Source organism: Ursus americanus, chromosome 27, assembly GCF_024610735.1.
Source record: "Ursus americanus isolate L20-20 chromosome 27, mUrsAme1.1.p, whole genome shotgun sequence".
Taxonomy (NCBI): Eukaryota; Metazoa; Chordata; class Mammalia; order Carnivora; family Ursidae; genus Ursus; species Ursus americanus.
Genome location: NC_142153.1, coordinates 16706686 through 16723717, shown reverse-complemented (window position 1 = coordinate 16723717; position 17032 = coordinate 16706686). Strand labels below are relative to the sequence as shown.

General features: G+C 35.4%; 1 protein-coding gene across 1 annotated transcript in view; it reads left to right on the top strand.

Annotated features, from left to right (window-relative positions):
- TEX15 (testis expressed 15, meiosis and synapsis associated) overlaps positions 1-17032 on the top strand; it is a 51139-nt gene that overhangs the window by 15707 nt on the left and 18400 nt on the right. Inside the window, exons 3-5 of the mRNA XM_045779365.2 lie at positions 4699-4936; positions 9808-9954; positions 11009-11171. Coding sequence (XP_045635321.2) covers positions 4699-4936; positions 9808-9954; positions 11009-11171 — 548 coding nt within the window. The remainder of the gene's footprint in view (positions 1-4698; positions 4937-9807; positions 9955-11008; positions 11172-17032) is intronic.

The following is a 17032-nucleotide window of genomic DNA, read 5'->3' as shown; positions in this document are numbered from 1 at the left end:
CTAGAACCTGAGAGCAGCCTACAGCTAACAGCTGGAAAGGAAATGGGATGTTAGCTTCCATCTGCAAGTAGTTAAATTTTGCTAACGAGTGAAGAGATCCTCCCCCAGACCCTGAGACAGGAACACAATCCAAATGACACCTTTATTTTAACCTGATGAGACCTATATTGGACTTGCATCCTACTTAACTGTAAGATAATAAACTTGATTTGTTTGGACACCTGGGTGGCTCAGTTGGTTAAGCGGCCGACTTCTTGGTTTTGGCTCAGGTCGTGATCACGGAGTCCTGAGATTGAGCCCCTTAACAGGCTCCCCTGAGCCACAAGTGTGCTCCGGAATTCTCCCTCTCTCTCAGCTCCTCCGCTACCTTGCACTCTCTAAGTAAATGGATTCTTTAAAAAAAAAAAAAAACTTTATTCATTTTAATCCACTAAGGCTGTGGGAATTTGTTACAGCAGCAATAGAAAACTAATACACTGCCTTATTTCCAGACTTCTTATGTGAGAAATTTTTTCCCTCCAGCTTTATTGAAATATGATTAACATATTTTGCCTTAACACCTTAACATATACACCTTAATATAAACACCTTAAGCTTACACAGTGTTAGTTTAAGTGTAAGTTTAAGGTGTATAATGTGATGATACACATATATATTATGAAATGTTTACTACAGTAAGGTTAGTTAACTCATCTTTTACTTCACATAATGAACCATTTTGTTTTGTTATGGTGAGAACATTGAAGCTCTTTTTTTTTTTTTAAGATTTTATTAAGAGTGCAAGCACAAGCAGGGTGAGGGGAGGCACCAGGGAGAAGCAGGCTCCCTGCCGAGCAAGGAGCCCGATGCAGGACTTGACCCTGGGTTCATGACCTGAGCCAAATGCAGATGCTTAACCAAATGAGCCACCCAAAGCTCTATTCTTATAGCAACTTTCAAGTATATGATACAGAATTAGTAACTGCAGTTACCATGCTGTCCCATGATCCTGTGAACTTATTCATCTTATAACTGAAAATTTGTACCCTTGACTAGCATCTCCCCATTTTCCCCACACTCTAGGCCTGGCAACCACCATTCTACTGTGTTTCTATGAATTTGATGTTTTTAGATTCCACATGTAACTGAGATTATATGGTATTTGTCTCTCTCTGACTGACTTAACATAATGCCCTCGAGGTCCATTCATTTTGTCGCAGACTGAAGGATTTCCTTCATTTTTATTGCTGAATAATATTCCATGGTGTTCCACATTTTCTTTTTCAATTCATGTGTGGATGGATACTTATGTTGTTTCCGTGTCTTAGCTATTGCAAGTAATGCTGCAACGAACATGGTGGGTGCAGATATCTCTTTGAGATAGCAGTTTCATGTCCTTCAGATGCATACCCAGAAGTGGGATTACTTAATCATACCTACTTTTAGTGTTTTCAGGAATCTCCATACTGTTTTCCATAGTGGCGGACCAATTTATATTCCAATTAACAATGCACCGGGGTTCCCTTTTACCTACATCCTCACCAGCCCTCTTTACCTTGTCTTTTTGAGAATTGCCGTTCTGACTGGTATGAGATGATATCTCATTATGGTTTCAATACGCTTTTCCCTGATGATTAGTGATGTTGAGCACCTTGTCATATACTTCTTGGCCATTTGTGCATTTTCTTTGGAAAAATGTCCATTAAAGTTCTCTGCCATTTTTAAATCAGATTGTGTTTTTGCTTTTGAATTGTATGTTCCTTACATATTTTGGATATTAACCCCTTATCAGATAATGTGGTTTGTAAATATTTTCTCCCATTCCATAGGTTGACTTTTCCTTTTGTTGATTCTTTTTGCTGTGTGAAAGTATTTTAGTTTGATATAGTCCCACTTGCTTATTTTTGCTTTTATTGCCCTTGCTTTTAGAGTCAGATCCAAAAAATCATTGCCAAGACCAGTGTACAGGAGCTTACTGACTATGTTTCCTTCTAGGAGATCAGTGTTTCAGGTCTTACATTCAAGTCTTTTATCCATTTTGAGTTAATTTTTATGTATGGTGCAAGAAAATGATCTAGTTTCACTCTTTTGCATGTGACTGTCCAATTTTCCCAACACCATTTATTAAAGAGACTGTCCTTTTCCCATTGTATATTCTTGGCTTCTTTGTCATAAATTGACTGCATATGCCTGGGTTTATTTCTGGGCTCTCTCTTCTTTGCACATTGATCCATGTGTCTGTTTTTATGCTAATACCATGCTGTTTTTATTTTTATAGTTTTAAACTGTAATTTGAAATCAGAGAGCATTGTGCTTCCAGCTTTGTTCTTCTCTCTCAAGATTGCTTTTGCTATTCATGGTCTTTGTGGTTCCATACAAATTTAGGATTATTTATTCCATTTCTATGGAAAATGCCATTGGAATTTCAGTAGGGATTGCATTGAATTGCAGATTGCCTTGGGTTGTATGGACGTTTTTAAAATGTTAATTTTTCCAATTTGTGAGCACAGAATATCTTTCTTTATATCTGTGTCTTCTTCGGTTTCATTCGTCAATGTCAGTTTTCAGTGTCCCTGGTTAAGTTTATTCCTAGGGATTTTATTCTTTTCAATATAGTTGTAAATGGGATTGTTTTCTGATTCTCTTTCTGATAGTTCTTTTTAGTGTATAGAAATGTAACAATTTTCTGTATATTGATTTTGTATGCTGCAGCTTTACTAAATTCATTTATTCTAGAGTTTTCTTGGTGGAGTCTTTAGATTTTCTATATGTAATATCAGAGTCATCTGCAAATAGGGATTGCATTTGTTTCTTCCTTTCCAATTTGGATGCCTTTTATCTTTTTTTCTTGCCTAATTCTTCTAGCTAGGACTTCAATGCTATGTTGAATGTTTAGAGCAAGTTTGAATTCTTTGTAGGATAAATCCTATATCTCCATTTCTTTGTGCAAGTTACTGGAGGTTTACTGTATGTCTTTGGTGGAGTCATATTTTCCTGATTCTTCATAATCTTCGTAGCTTTGCATTGGTGTCTGTAAATTTGAAGAAGTGGTCATCTCTTCCAGACTTTATACATTGAACTTTGGAAAGTATAGACCTTCACCTGTAGATGGGGGCATGTTAGAGTGTGCTATGGTGCAGGGCACCAAGTGCAGGGCATGTGGTTGCTTCAGGTCTAGGGGGGTGTATGACAGCTCATTGGATCAGGCCTTGGCCTGTACATTATTGACAGTTGTATGTTCTTTGGTGAGTGCTGCCAGGCATTCACATAAGCTGCAAGGGCTGTTGGGGTTCTCAGCATCTCCTCCTGGTCCATCTGCTAGTGACCTGAATAAGCAGCCGTAGTGGCCTGAGTCAGTCCCATGCACACACTCAGTTGCAGGTGCCTGTGTTGTGGCAGGGTCCAGTTGCTAACACACATGTAGTGGTGGGTGCCAGGGCACACAGCAAGGGCCAGCCAACAGCATGTGTACTGGCAGCTGTGGGGATCCTGGCTGTTGTTCATTACTGTGTTGGCTGTATCTTGTCCTGGACACATAGCAGTGTGGAGGTTAATGATGGGGATTGGGCCAGAGGGTATACAGGTGTGCAGCTGGAGTAGCTACCTGCCGGTGAACCTAGTAATACAGGCTTGTGATGTAATACAGGGCTTGATCTGGGCCCACGTGTAGTTATAGGAGCCTTGGCTATGGGTGTGGTCTGATGTGGCTGCAGGATCTTGCCATGGTGTACACACAGCAGTTTAGGCTGGTAACAGGTGTTTAGCCAACAGCATATATGTACACAGCTGGAGGAGCTAGCCCTGAGCACCTGCATGTTGGTGGGTGTCAGCTGCAGGAATCTAAGTTGGTGTGTTGCACTCTTGGAACAAGAGAGTCTTTGGCTGGCTTCTGGGATCATGACCTGAGCCAAAGGCAGATGCTTAACCAACTGAGCCATTCAGGCACCCCCAGTTAAGTGGTTCTTGTGCAGTATAGTCAAAATTTCAAGAGTGTGTGTACTTCAGATTATAATCTTTTCTGAGGATGATTCATAATTTTCTTACTTTTATGATAGGAGTACTCTGTAATCAAATCCTAGCTTGTTTCTTCCAGCTGCTATCTGGATCCCTGACAAATGGAGAATGTCCCTAATAATTTACCATATGTGTCTCTCTATGTATGTATTTAAGAAGTGCATGTTCTTTCATCCATAGACAAGTGAAAACCTGAGCCCTGGAACTTAGTGGACAAGGGTTCACATATATAATTCCAACTCTTGTCACCTCGCTATTTTGGCAAGTTGTTAACTCTCTGAACTTCATATTCCTCAATTTAAAAATGAGTATAACAGAGGCAAGGGGGATGAGGAAAAAATGGTTATAAAAACAACAATAAAATAATAACAATAGCAATCAATTCTTGGAAAATTAGGGAAAAATTTACAAAAATGCTTGTAAAGGGTAAGTCTTAGCGTGCTTGGGTATATTAGTAGCCTTCGAGAAATGTTAGCCCTTATTATCACTGGCCTATACAGAATGTAGTCCATAATTCTGAATGAGTAGTTATCTACTTGAATTCTTTCCTTAGATGATTTTCAGCCTAAGTTGTTATCACAGGATAGTGATGTTTCTGAATGTTATCAGTAATTGTCTTGCTTTCTAACTGTAGTAAGCTGAAATATCTTCTTGAAAATTCTGTCAATATTCTCATTTAACTACACACGGTTTGTTTTGCTTTAGGTCAGAGATGCGTGAGAGTGGAAGACATGGCAGAGAACTTGAAGAACATTTCTGCTTTTTAGCACTTCCTCAGAATGATGTGGCTGAAATATATCAAAATGGGATAAGTACCAGAACATCTACATTGAAGATATTAGGAAATCCTCTTCTTGGAATTTATGTATTTAGACATGTTGATGTTGCTTTGAATTATGCTCATAGTAGAAGCATTACTGTAGAAAGTGTTATAATTTTTAAGGTGGGTAGCATAAAACAATTACTAAATATTATATTCAGTTGCTTTAAATTAATCTGAATATATTCTTTCAGTATGAATTATTAGTGTTTTTAAGTTGCATTATATAAAATGAATACTATATATATTACTTTCATCATCATCATCATTTGAAATTTTCCCGCTTTTGACTTTAGTTGGGTATGCAGCATAAAACAAAGCTCCAAGTAAGCAAATGCAGCCTGTATCATCTCTGTCTTTCCAATTTGTATTTTTTTTGTCTTAAATGACCCTTCTCTCTTTCTCTTTTTTGTTCAGACCATAATTAATACCAGAGTATTAAGTGTTTTTCTCCAAAACATTGGTTATAATAATCCTGGCTTAAGCTAAAGTTACTAAACTCTTAGTCTTTATTTTAGTTAATGGTATTATACAATGTTAATTTCTTTTTGTTTTAATTTTTTATTAAAGTATAGTTGACATACCTTATATGTCAAATTAGTGTCAGGTTACAACATAACAGTGTTTCTTAGGTTTCATAATTCTGCCATGCTTATGTAAGATGTTAACTTTAGGAAAAACTGGATGCAAGTATATAGGACCTCTGAACTAGTTTCCCAACTTTTCTGAAAGTCTAAAATTACTCAGAATTGAAAAGAAATAAGTCTTACCAAATCTTAAGCATCAACAAACTGGTTAAGATACACTTTTATGGTTAATTGTAGCTTTGCCAGGACTACTCAAATCACACTAGGTAGGCAGAATCCTCAGGTTTGTAACATAGGATGGGTACATACACATAAAACCAGTGCTTCCTTTGGAATAATTCCTTATATGTTTAGGTCTCAAGTAATATCAAATTCACAAAGCCAAATTTTTATATTAAAAGTAATACATACTGACTTTAGAAAATTTGGTGCTTATATTAAGTTCTGATAAGGCCATTAATAACCACAGTTAATTTTTTATATATCTGCAGTCTTGCTTATGTATGCAGATATGCATGTATAATGGTAATTAAAATATATTCTTTATATACTATATAACTTTTTTCATTGATTATAAGACAGATTTTTCATTGCACTAAATAAGTATTCTTCTCTAATAGCTTTTTTCTTTTTTAAGATTTTTTTTTAAAGTAAAATCTTTACCCCCAACGTGGGGCTTGAACTTACAATGCCAAGATCAAGAGTCGCATGCTCTACCAGCTGAGCCAGCCAGGCATCCCTCTAATAGCCTTTTGAATAACTAACCCCATAGTATTCTACTATATAGCTCTATCATAAATTTGCATAACAAATTTTTTAATTTGAGGATATAAATTACTTGTTATTTTTGTTTTGTACCTTTAATTATTACTTTGATCATCCTTATAGGTATATTTTTACACACACCTGTGATTATTTGCTAGAATTAATTGGTTAATTCCTACCAAAAAATCAGATTAGGAGCCAAAGCTATGTATACTTTCACAGCTTTGGATATGTAATGCCCAACTGTCCTGAGAAATATTACGTTAATTGACATTTCTTTTTTTCTAAGATTTTATTTATTTGAGAGAAAGAGACAGAGATAGGGACAGAGATAGCCAGAGAGCACAAGCGGGGAGGAGATGGAGGAAACTCCCCACCCCGCAAGCAGGGAGCCCGATGCGGGGCTCTATCCCAAGACCCTGGGATCATGACCTGAGCCGAAGGCAGACGCTTAACCGACTGAGCCACACAGGCGCCCCTTAATTGACATATCTATCCACAGTGTGTAAAAATATCTGTTATCTCATGCCCTCGCTCTATATATTATACTTTTTTTTTAATCTTTGCCAGTCTTATATGTAATAGTTTCTCATTGTTCATTTTTTTTCATAGTTAACTGCTGAGTTTAAACATTCTGCAGATATTTTTTAACAATATTTAGTGAGGGGTGCTTGGCTGGCTCAGCAGGTGGAGCATGTGACTCTTGATCTTAGGGTTTTGAGTTCAAAGCCTACATTGGGCATGGACCCTACTTAAAAATAAAAAATGTTTTAAAATTTTAAAAAAAGAACAGTAGTTACCAATTTATATCCTTTCCCAGTTTGTTGGGGTTTTTTTCTAGTTGATTTCTAAGCATTATGAGTTCATTAAAGTATATTTTGAATATACTTTGAATTATATTTTATCCCCTAATGTCTTCTTTTTTAAAAAAATAAATTTTCATTTTGGAATAAATTTAAATTTACAGAAAAATTACAAAGACAGCATAGAAAGTTCCTTTATACATTTCACTCACTGCCCCCTAATGTTAGCATTTCACATCACTGTGGCACTTCTGTCAAAACTACGAAACTAGCATTGTATATGCCAGTTGTATTCCAGTAAGAAAATAAAAATAATAAAATGAAAAGACTAACATTGGTACAGTACCATTAACTAAACTACACTTTTTTTGGATTTTGCCTGTTTTTCTACTATTTTTTCTCTACTAGTACCCAAATGGAGGATACCACATTACATTTAGTATTGTTTTTAATTTTGAATGAATGTATTATTATATAGAAAAATAACAGTAATAGAATTGCTGACTTTAAATGTGTATTTGTCCTATTAATTGTACTTTGTTCCACCTTTTATCAGTTAATTATGTTTGTGGTTTTTTTAAAGATTTTATTTATTTGAGAGTGTGTGCACAAACGCGGGGTGGGAGGGGCAGAAGGGGCAGAAGGAGATGGACAAGCAGACTCTGTGCTGAGCACAGAGCCAGTGTGAGGCTGGATCCCAGGACCCTGGGATCATGACCTGAGTCAAAGGCAGACACTTAACCGAATGAGCAACCCAGGCTCCCCTTGTTTTGTTTTCCATACACAGCCACATAAGTGTTCTTTGGTATATCCTGCTCAGTGCCAGTATCTTCACCCTGATCCAAATTAATATATTAATATATTATGTATATGATACATCTCAGTCTTATTTTATTTCATTGTTTTTTATTTTAATTCCAGTATAGTTAACATACAGGGTTATTTTAGTTTCAGGTGTATAATATTCATAAATTCCATATATTATTAAGTGCTCATCAAGATAAATGTACTCATGGGGCACCTGGGTGGCTCAGTTGGTTAAGCATCTGATTCTTAATTTCAGCTCAGGTCTTGATCTGAGAGTCGTGAGTTCCAGCCCTGCATTTGGGCACCAAACCTCTCCTCCCCCTCCAAAAAAAGATGGGTACTCTTAATCCCCTTCACCTGTTTCACCCTCTCCCCCCTACCAATAACCATCTGTTTGTTCTCTATAGTTCAGAGTCTGTCTTTTGGTTTGTCTCACTCTTTTTTTTTTCTTAAGTAGACTCTACATCCAGTATGAGGCTTGAACTCACAACTCTGAGCTCAAGAGTCACAGGTTGTACCAACTGAGCCAGCCAGGCATTCCTCTCTTTCATTTTCCTTTCTATTTTGTTTTGTTTCTTAAATTGCACATATGAAATTCTGTGGTATTTGTCTTTCTTTGACTGGATTATTTCACTTAGCATTATACTTTATAGATCCATCCATGTTGTAAATGGCAAGATTTCATTCTTTTTTATGGCTGAATAATATTCAATTGTATATATACACCAAATATTCTTTATTCATCTGTCGTTGGACACTTGGGCTGCTTCCATAGTTTGGCTCTTGTAAATAGTGTTGCAATAAACAGAGGGGTGCATATATCCCTTTGAATTAGTGTTTTTATATTCTTTGGGTAAATACCCAGTAGTGCAATGGTTGGATTATGGAGCAGTTCTATTTTTAATTTTTTTGAGGAGCCTTCATACTGTCTCCCACAGTGGCTGCTTCAGTTTGCTTTAAGTTCTTTATATATTTTGGATACTAACCCTTTATTGGATATGTCATTTTCAAACATATTCTCCCAATCAGTAGGTTGTCTTTTAGTATACTCATTTGTTTTTGATGTACAAATAAATGTTTTGGAATATTTTATAATTTTATGTTTCTGGTTTATGGGTTCTTGGCACATATGCTTAGAAAAGAATTCTCACTTTGAGATTAGATAGTGACTTATTTCTTTCTACAGTGTTTGCATTACTTAAATATTTAACTTGTTTGGCATTTATTTTGGTCTCTATATTAAGAAGGGAATTTAATTTTTTCAGTTGTCTCACACCATTTATTGAGTGTTTTTGCTTCACTTATTTCATATGGTACTTTTAACATTATACTGTATTTTTACAATGGTTGGACTTATCTGGGGCTTTTTATTTTGTTCGTTTTCTCCCCTCTGCCTTTTTTGTGGCAGTACCATCCTTTTAAAAAAATATTTAGGGGCTCTGGAGTGGCTCAGTTGGCTGAGTGTCCGACTCTTGATTTTGGCTCAGGTAATGACCTCAGTGTCCTGAGATCAGCCCCGCAGGAGGCTCTGTGCTGGGCGTGGAGTCTGCTTGGGATTCTCTCCCTCTCTCTCTCTGTCCCTCCCCTGCTATAACTTTCTCTCTCTCCCTCTCTCTAAAAATTAAAAAACAAAACAAAAACATTTAATACCTTGGAGTTCAAGTCACCTTCCCTGTTCCATCATTCTCTTATCTCTGACCCAACATTTTTTTTTCTAAAAAAATTTCTTCAAAATTTTGTGAGCTATTCTTGTTTAGTCTTCCAGATAAGTTTTTAGACTAAAATTCATTTCTACAAATAGATTTTCTAAAATTTTAATTAAAATTACATATATAGTCTTAGAGTTTAATTTAGAAAGGGAATTGACATGATTATAGAATGTCATCCTTTTCATCTGGGACATAGATTATCTCTCCATTTGTATTTGTTTAAAAAAGAGTTTAGCTTTCATGTTCTAGCATGGGAGTTTTAAATGTTCTGGTGTATTTTTATGGACCTTCTTTTTGCTTTTTTTTTTTTTTTTTTTTTTAAGGTTCTCTTTGGAAAAGTGAAGAAAATTCAGCCTTCGATGGATAAAAACAAAGTTTCTTTGGATCCTTCTCCTAACTTTGATTGCCATATGTCAAGAAGCGTACCTTCTCTGAAAGATACCATTGAGTTACAAGCCTACAATTCAGCGGTATGTTAACTTTTTGGATCAGTTGACTACTTGGAAGTAACATGCTTCACACTGTATGATACATGACTTAAAACAACTTCTCAAAATATTAAATGAAAAATCTCTTAAATTAATAGTGAAACCTACTTTAATATTTGTGATCTAGGAATGTTAGTAAAGAAGTTTCCATATTTGCATTTAACTGTGTTCAGAATGCAATGGATGCTTTCTTTTATTTAGTTGTTCCGTAGATTAATTGCTATCTTGCAAACATGCCAATTTTTTTTATAACAAGCTCTTTTGAAATAATGTTATTAATTGTCTCTATTTTGCCACAGGAGAGAGGCTTATGTGTTCATCATTACATGTGAAACATTAATTTTCTATGACAAATTGCTAAGACAGTAGACTTTTCATCTTCTGTAGAATATTAAATTATATGTAATAAACATTGAATAGCATCATACATATGATTAAATGAAGATAAATTTTCTAGAAGTATATATATGTTCCCACATGTAAAATTTATTGAGCTATTATTATTTTCATAATTAACTTTCTTTTCCAACTAAAACAGTACAGGTGTTCATAGCATATACAAAACATTGAACTTTTAATGGAAAAACACTTCTTTGTTTATTTTTTATTACTTTTTTAAATAATTTTTCTTATTATATTATGTTAGTCACCATACAGTACATCCCTGGTTTTTGATGTAAAGTTCCATGATTCATTAGTTGCGTATAACACCCAGTGCACCATGCAATACGTGCCCTCCTTACTACCCATCACCAGCCTATCCCATTCCCCCACCACCCTCCCCTTTGTTTAAAAACAGATTGTTTCTGCTGCTACCCACACTGATACTCTACCAAGGAAAATATATGTGGTTGGGGGAAAATTTTGTACTTTAAAAAAAAACTAGGGTTGAAGAATGGGGAGAAGGGATGGGTTTATGGAAGCCAGTGAATAAATAACATGTGGTTACATAGCTTTTTGAAATATGAGCTTATTTGGTTCTGCTAACACTATAATTAGCTTAAAAATGTTCTTTTCTTCTTATTTATCTTTCCAGGTATACTTCTATGAATACAATGTTCTTTCAAAGCCAGTAGATAAACCAAGGCAGTGTCTTCCATATGCAATATTAACAGTAAAATTTATTGGCCAAAAAGTAGATAATGGACACCTTATGACATCTTTGAGATTCCTCTCAACTGGATTTCCTAAGAGGGCTGGTAAGATACATATATTACTCTGCTTTGGTAGCATCTGTGCTGGTCTTAGAGCTTCTGAGTATTATTTTCTGATACATTATGAATCTGTAAGCAAAATAGTTGAGCTTTAACCTATTTTTTATTTTACGTAGCTAGAATTATAATGCAGATATTTTTGTGACTCCTTTTGCTCTGTGTTATGTTTGTGATTCTTCTGTGCTGATAAGTATACCTGTAGTTTTTTCATTCTTATGTATGTATTCACACACATTATTCCATTTGTTGACTACATACTATTCCTCTGGGGATATTTGGATACTTGCCAGTTTTCTCCATATTGCAAACATTGCTGTTTTAAACCTTTATGTGTCTCAGTGCATATGTGCAAGAGTTTTTACATAGAGTATTATATATCTACATCAGAAATGTGCAACTTAATCCAAAGAGGATATCAACTAGTTTTCAGAAGCAGTTGCATCAGGTTATATAATTACTCTAGATCCTTGCCAACACATAAATTTTTTTTAAATGTCTGTTTCTGCCAGCTTATTGAGTGTGATCATCACCTCAAAAAAAACTATATGTACCCTTCATGTCCCTTTCCTCTCAGGCCCTTGCCTCTAAGCAGTCAGTAATCTACTTTCTGTCTCTATGTGTAGCTGAGCCTTGAACATGGAAGTTAGAGGTGTCATCCCCCTTGTAGTAAAAAAATCCATGTATAACTTTCGACTCCCTGAAAACCTAATTGCTAATAACCTTGTGTTGACTGGAAGCCTTACCCAGAACATAGACCATTGATTAACATCTACTTTGTATCTTATATATTCTTACAATATATACTGTAATACAATATTTGTATCTTATGTATTCTTACAATAATACCTAATTTTTATTGGCATTTCTAGGCTATGTGGGTCATGTGTGAGTTTTTTAAAAGTGTGGCAAATCTCCAAAAAATTTTCCAATATATTAATTGAAAAAAATCCATGTATGAGTGGACCCACAGAGTTCAAACCCATATTGTTCAAGAATCAACTGGGGGCGCCTGGGTAGCGCAGTCGTTAAGCGTCTGCCTTTGGCTCAGGGCATGATCCTGGCATTCCGGGATCGAGTCCCACATCGGGCTCCTCCGCTGGGAGCCTGCTTCTTCCTCTCCCACTCCCCTGCTGTGTTGCCTCTCTTGCTGGTTGTCTCTCTGTCACATAAATAAATAAAATCTTTAAAAAAAAAATAATCAACTGTATTTGCCTATTCTGGGCATTTCATATAAGGAAAGTCATAAATATGTGAAGTGACATGACCTTTCATGACTAGTGACTTTCACTTAAAAGCATTTTCAAGGTTCTCACATATTGTAACATATAACACTTCATTTTTTTTATGGAATATTACATAGAATAGATACACTTTATTCATCAGTTGAAGGATGTTTGGGTTGTTTTCACCTTTTGGCAATTATGAATAATTCTGCTATGATTGTTCTTGTACAAGTTTTGGTGTTAGACATGTGTTCTCATTTCTCTTCGGTAATAGCTAGGAGTGGAATTGCTGGGTCATATGATGACACTGTGTTAACCATTTGAGAAACTGCCAAATGGTTCTCCAAAATGGCTGCACCATTTGCATTCACACCAGCAGTGTATCAGTGTTGGGATTTTCCAGTTCCTATGTTACTGTCTGACTTTTTGTTTATAGCCACCTCAGTGGATGTGAGCTAAAGGTTTTCAGAGTCTAAGTTTTATGCTTCTTTTGTTAAATTTACTTCCAAATAGTATATTTTTGGATACTTTTGTAAGAGTTTTCTCAAATCAAATTTCTGTATTCTTCATTTAAGTATATAGAAATATTGTTGATTTTTGTGTATTGGTCTTAATCCCATAACCTTACTGAGCTCAGTATTAGTTCTAGTTGTTTTTTAGTGATTTCCTTAGGATTTTTCTATATACAAGATTAGGTCATCTACAAATAGTTAGTTTTACTTCTTCCTTCCCAATCTGGATGCTTTTTATTTCTTTTTCTTGTCTAATTGCCCTGGCTAGGACCTCCAGTTGAATGTTTAATAGAAGTGGTAAGAGTGGATAGACATACCCTCTTGTTCCTGAACTTAGGGGCAAGCATTCATCCTTCACCAGTAAGTATGATGTTAGCTATGGGTTTTTTTGATATCCTTTATCATGTTGAAGAAGTTCCCTTCTGTTCCTAGTTTGTTAAGTGTTTTTATCATGAGAGGGTATTGGATTTTGTTAGATCCTTTTGCTGCATCATTCAAGATGATCATGTGATTTTTAGTCTTCACTCTGTTTACTGTGCTGTATCACACTAATTGATTTTCAGATGTTAAGTAAACCTCATTGCTGAGGTAAATCCCATTTAGTCATGGTATGTAATTTCTATTACATGTTGGCAGAATTGGTTTACAACTAATTTTTTTGAAGATTTTTGTGTCCATGTTTATAACATACATTAATCTGTAGCTTTCTTGTGATGTCTTTGGTTTTGGTATCAGAGTTAATAGTGGTTTCATAGAATAAGTTTGAAAGGGTTTCCTCCCTTTTTTTTTTTTTTTAAAGATTTTATTTATTTATTTGGCGAGAGAAGGAACACAAGCAGGGGGAGTGGGAGAGGGAGAAGCAGGCTTCCAGCAGAGGAGCCTGATGTGGGGCTCGATCCCAGAATGCCGGGATCATGCCCTGAGCCAAAGGCAGACTTAAGGACTGCGCTACCCAGGCGCCCCAGGGTTTCCTCCTTTTCCATTTTTTTGGAAAGAGTTTGTGAAGAATTAACATTAATATTTCTTTAAACATTTGCTAGACTTCACTATTAAAGCAATTCAGGGAGCACCTGGGTGGCTCAGTTGGTTAGTGTCTGACTTCGGCTCAGGTCATCTTGGGGAACTGGGATCGAGCCCCTTGTCGGGCTGCCTGCCCAGTAGGGAGTCTGTTTCTCCCTCTTCCTCTGTCCCTCCCACCGCTCATGCTCTCTCTCAAATAAATAAATAAAATCTTTTAAAAATAATTTTATAAAGCCATTCAGGCCTTTTTTGTGTGTGAGTAGTTTTTTTATTAAATAATTCCGTTTCTTCACTTACTATAGCTCTTTCACGTTTTCTGTTTCTTGAATCAGTTTTAGTGGTTTGTGTCTTTGTAGGAATTTGTCCATTTCATCTAACTTATCTAATTTAGTGGTGTAATGTTGTTCATAGTATTTCTGTATAGTAATTTTCTTTTTGTAAAGCCAGTAGTAATATCTTCTCTTTCCATTGTCATTCTACTAATTTCAGTCTTCCCTGTTTATTTTCTTGGTCAGCCTGGCTAAAGGTTTGTCAATTTTTTTGATCTTTTCAAGGAACCAACTTCTGATTTCATTAATTTTTTTTCTATTTTTCTGTTCTCTGTTAATAACCACCCTGATCTTTATTTTCTTCTTTGCTTCATAAGATTTAGTTTGCTCTTCTTTTTCTGGTGTCTTAAGGTGGAAGGTTAGGGTATTGATTTGAGATCTTGCTTCTTTATAGCTTTTTTACAGCTATAAATTTACCTAAAAGTACTGTTTTAGCTGTTTCCTATAAGTTTTGGTATGTTGTGTCTTCATTTTCATTCATTTCAAAGTATTTTCCAATTTCCCTTTTGATTTCTTATTTGACCCATTGGTTTTTTATGAAATGTGTTACTTAACTTCTATGTGTATGTGAATTTCCCAAAGTTTATTCTGTTACTGATTTCTAATTTTATTCCATTGTAGTTGGAGAATTAAATTGTACTGTCTTTATCCTTTTAAATTTATTGAGCCTATCATGTGCTCTGTCCTGAAGAATGTTCTGTGTGTGGGGCGCCTGGGTGGCACAGCAGTTAAGCGTCTGCCTTCGGCTCAGGGCGTGATCCCGGCGTTCTGGGTTCGAGCCCCACATCAGGCTCCTCTGCTATGAGCCTGCTTCTTCCTCTCCCACTCCCCTGCTTGTGTTCCCTCTCTCACTGGCTGTCTCTATCTCTGTTAAATAAATAAATAAAATCTTAAAAAAAAAAAAAAGAATGTTCTGTGTGCACTTGAGAAGAATGGAAATTTTGTTTTTGTTGGATAGAGTGTTCTCTAAATGTGTTAGGTCTAGTTGATGTACAGTTTGCTCAATTTTCTGTTTTCTTGATGATCTTCTGCCTAGTCATTCCCTCTACGTTATCCCTCAGCCAGAAGGCTTAAAATGGAGACAGTAAAATAAGGATTTGCCTTACTTCTGCTCCTACCCATCCACAAGCTTATAGCTAATTACTTTAATCAAAGAACGATGTTTAATAACTAGACTTACTGTGGTGATCAGTTTGCAATGTATTCAGTGTCGAATCACTATGTTGCACACCTGAAACTAATATAATATTGTGTGTCAATTATACCTCATTTGAAAAAAAAAACAATAAACAGTGATGCCTTTCAGGGTAATAAATTTTGAGGAATACCTGTATTATGCCCAAAGTCAAGGCCACATGTGTTGACTATCAGCATATTCATCTCCCTCTAGAGTACTGCAGACCTGTGCTATCCAGTACAGTAGCCATTAGTCACATATGGCTATTTAAACTTAAATTAGTTAAAATTAAATTAAAATTTTAATTCCTCATTCACACCCTTGTTTATATACTTGCCCACATTTCAAGTCAGTAACTACATGTGGCTATTGGCTACTGTATTGGAAAGCATAGATAAAGAACATTTCCATTACCACAATAACATGCTAATAACTATTTGGTAGTTTGCTTTAGTGATTGTAATTTCATTTTCTTACAGTTTCTTATATTACTAAGGATATTGGGTTTGTTCTCCATTTCTCGTTTGTTATTTGGTGAGATTGCCAAAAATGGGAATAAATTTAAACTGCCCTTACTAAGTTTAAGCAAATAATGTAACCTAGTGATTAAGGTTCTGCTGCCTATAAATTGGGATCCTGGGCAAATTACTCTTCACTTCCTAATCAGTAAAATGGGAATGTTGTGAAGATTAAATGAATTAATGTGCATAAGGCACTCACAAAAACCATACCTGCCATCCACATTAAGTACTTTATTAGTTAACATTATGTATATATTAATATGCATTTACCATACATTTATGAAATTCAGATCATTAAACAAGTGATTTAGGTTTCTTTTCCCATGTTGCTTCATATTAATTTATCTTTATATTTGTAATAGCTGCACATTATGTTTCTAGTGCATTTGTTACAGCACATATAGTACTTTTATAATTACCGATAATGCCATATTTATTTAACCAGTCTCATTTTTTAATTGTTTTGAGTATAGTTGACATATGATGTTACATTAGTTTCAAGTGTTCAACATAGTAATCCAACTTCTCTATAGTGTGCTATGCTCTCCACAAGTGTAGCTACCATCTGTCATCACACAACACTATTACAGTATCACTGACTGCCCTTTGTATGCTGTGCCTTTTATTCCATGACTCACTCATTTCATAACTGAGTAAGTTATGAAAGCCTTTGTCTCTTTGTGCCAGTACCATACTGTTTTGATTACTATAGCGTTGTAGTATGTCTTGAAATCTTAACCAGTCTTGTATTGATAGTTAGGTTTCTAGCTTTCAGCTGTCTTGGATTATTGTACTAAAAATCCTTGTACATACATTGAGTATTCATGCAAGTAAATCAGAACAATAAATGCATAAAAGTAGATTTACCGGGTACAGATGATTATACATTACATTTTGCTGAAAACTATACATTTACTTTCCAGGAAATTACTACCAGTTTATACTCCCATGAACAGTAGAAGAGTGCTTACATCTGCAGAATATTCATTATCCTTCAGAGTCTTTGCCAATCTAAGCAGTTTTTTAATACAACTCTTATTATTTATTTAGTGGAGTTGGGCATC